Source organism: Penaeus japonicus, unplaced genomic scaffold (assembly GCF_977035675.1).
Source record: "Penaeus japonicus unplaced genomic scaffold, GWHDUDI00000001_assembly GWHDUDI00000013, whole genome shotgun sequence".
NCBI lineage: Eukaryota > Metazoa > Arthropoda > Malacostraca > Decapoda > Penaeidae > Penaeus > Penaeus japonicus.
Window position 1 is genome coordinate 32,628,975 of NW_028234415.1, and position 2,500 is coordinate 32,631,474.

Here is a 2,500-nt window from a genome sequence, read left to right on the forward strand (position 1 = left end):
AAAACAAAAAACAAAACAATAACCATCCCACATTTTTTAACCTCTCTCTCTCTTTCCCCCTACCCCTTCCCCCCTCCCCCCTCCCCCCTCCCCCATAGGTGTCGGCCTGCTGATCCTTGGCATTTGCTTCTGCTGTATCCGACGATGCTTCAAAAAGCGCCGCACAAAGAAAGGAAAGGATGGCAAAGGAGGAGACATGAAATCGGTGCAACTTCTGGGATCCGCCTACAAGGAGAAGGTGAGGAGGGGGTGGTCGAGGAGGAGGTGGTCGAAGAGGAGGAGGTGGTGGAGAAGGTGGAGGAGGAGAAGGTGGAGGTGGAGGAGGAGGTGGTGGTCGAGGAGGAGGTGGTCGAAGAGGAGGAGGTAGGGGAGGAAGTGGTGGTGGAGAAGGGGGAGGAGGAGAAGGTGGAGGTGGAGGAGGAGGTGGCGGAGTAAGCAGTGGAGAAGGAAATAAGAAGTAGAGGAGGCAGAGTAGGAGAAAGAAGGAAGTGGAAGATTAGATGATTAGGAAGATTAGGAAGACAAAATCTAAAAGATTATCATTAATGATTTTGATATAGAAAAGATTACAACATTATTTATACATCGTTATCTAAATAGCTTTAAGCAACACAGTATCTTTGGTGAAATTCTTATAAATAATAATATCTTTTTAACAAATAGAGAATTCAGATATTATCTATACACTCATAAGCTTCACTATCTATATATCCCTTATCATTGTTATCTAAATACCTTCATTCATTATCTTTAATAAAATCTGTCATCAATTATCTTAACAAAAGAATAATAATATCATACTGATGCCATTTTTCAGCATCGATTATTCTGTATCTTTAAATTCCTTCGTTTCATTGTCCTTGGTAATCAATAATATTACTCTCTCTAATAAAAAGATATCACAATATTGTTAATATCATTTACATCATCGATCGTTATATCTCTCATTAAACACATCTTTCTGCACCCACGTATAATTATAATATTACATATACTGTTATCTTCTCCATCAATGACCATATATATATGCATACATACATACATACATACATACTACATGCATACATACATACATACATACATACATACATACATACATACATACATACATACATACATACATACATACATACATACATACATACATACATACATACTACATGCATACATACATACATACATACATACATACATACATACATACATATATAGACACACACACACACACACACACACACACACACACACACACACACACACACACACACACACACACACACACATATATATATATATATATATATATATATATATATATATATATATATATATATATATATATATATACACACACACACACATATCCACATAGCCATACATAATTCCACACCCCCTCGCGCAGTCAACGCACCATGGCCCACCTAACGAACCCCACTGCTTTCAGGCCGACATGGAGGAACTGACGGAGAACGCGGAAGACATGGCAGAAGAAGGAGAGAGCAAGAAGAGTGAGGAGAAACTCGGACGCCTAAATTTTAAGGTAAAGATAAGGAGGAAAAGAGGGAGAGGGAAAATCGTGATAAATCATAAGGTAAGGAAAGGGAAAAAGGGTTTTAAAAAAATCGCGATGAATTTTAAGGTAACGAAAGGGAACAGGGAGTGGAACACCGTGACAAATTTTAAGGTAAATATTAGAGAAAAAAGGGAAATAATCTCTCACCTTATTACCTCAACTAATGGACTATTCCTTCACCACAGCTTGAGTATGACTTCAACTCCAACAGTCTGAGTGTGACTGTAATACAGTGCGAGGAACTGCCAGCTCTGGACATGGGTGGCACCAGCGATCCCTATGTTAAGGTATGGAACTTTTCGCTGTTATAAGTTATATATGGAATAGGATTGATATAAGGGGAATAAGGAATACTTTGATAATAGTTATATGATTAAGGAATGGAAGTTTTCACTGTTATAAGTTGTATATGGAATATCGAAAGATCGTGTGATTGGCATAAGGGGGATAAAGGTACTTGATAACATTACCATGATTAAAATGTGGAGCTTTTCACTGTCTCAGATTCAGGATGTTAGGATTGAGATAAGGATAATAAACATGCTAGGACAACATTGATTTGATAAGCAATCCCTTCTTTTCATTGTTAGCAGTTTTATATTGATCATTCAGATGATAGGAGAGAACAAAGCAAGATAACGATACTTTCACTGTTATCAGTTAGAACTGTAATATGAAGATAATAGGATTGCAATAAGGATAGAGATACTAGGATAACATGAATATGATTAGCGATCCCACTATCAACACGCGGCACCTTTCAGTGATGTTAGTTATAAACTAAACATTGAGATTGATATGATTAAAATATGGAGCTTTTCACTGGAGTAATTTTGATATAGGTTACTGAGATCATAGGATGAAGATAGGGATGATAAGGAGACTGATAACAGAGAGATGATTGAGATGTAGAGCTTTTCACTGCCA

General features: G+C 37.4%; 1 protein-coding gene across 1 annotated transcript in view; it reads left to right on the forward strand.

Moving 5' to 3' along the window:
- Nucleotides 1-2,500, forward strand: part of Syt1 (Synaptotagmin 1) — a 99,965-nt gene that overhangs the window by 60,177 nt on the left and 37,288 nt on the right. Inside the window, exons 7-9 of the mRNA XM_086543453.1 lie at nt 99-238; nt 1,445-1,540; nt 1,759-1,860. Coding sequence (XP_086399579.1) covers nt 99-238; nt 1,445-1,540; nt 1,759-1,860 — 338 coding nt within the window. The remainder of the gene's footprint in view (nt 1-98; nt 239-1,444; nt 1,541-1,758; nt 1,861-2,500) is intronic.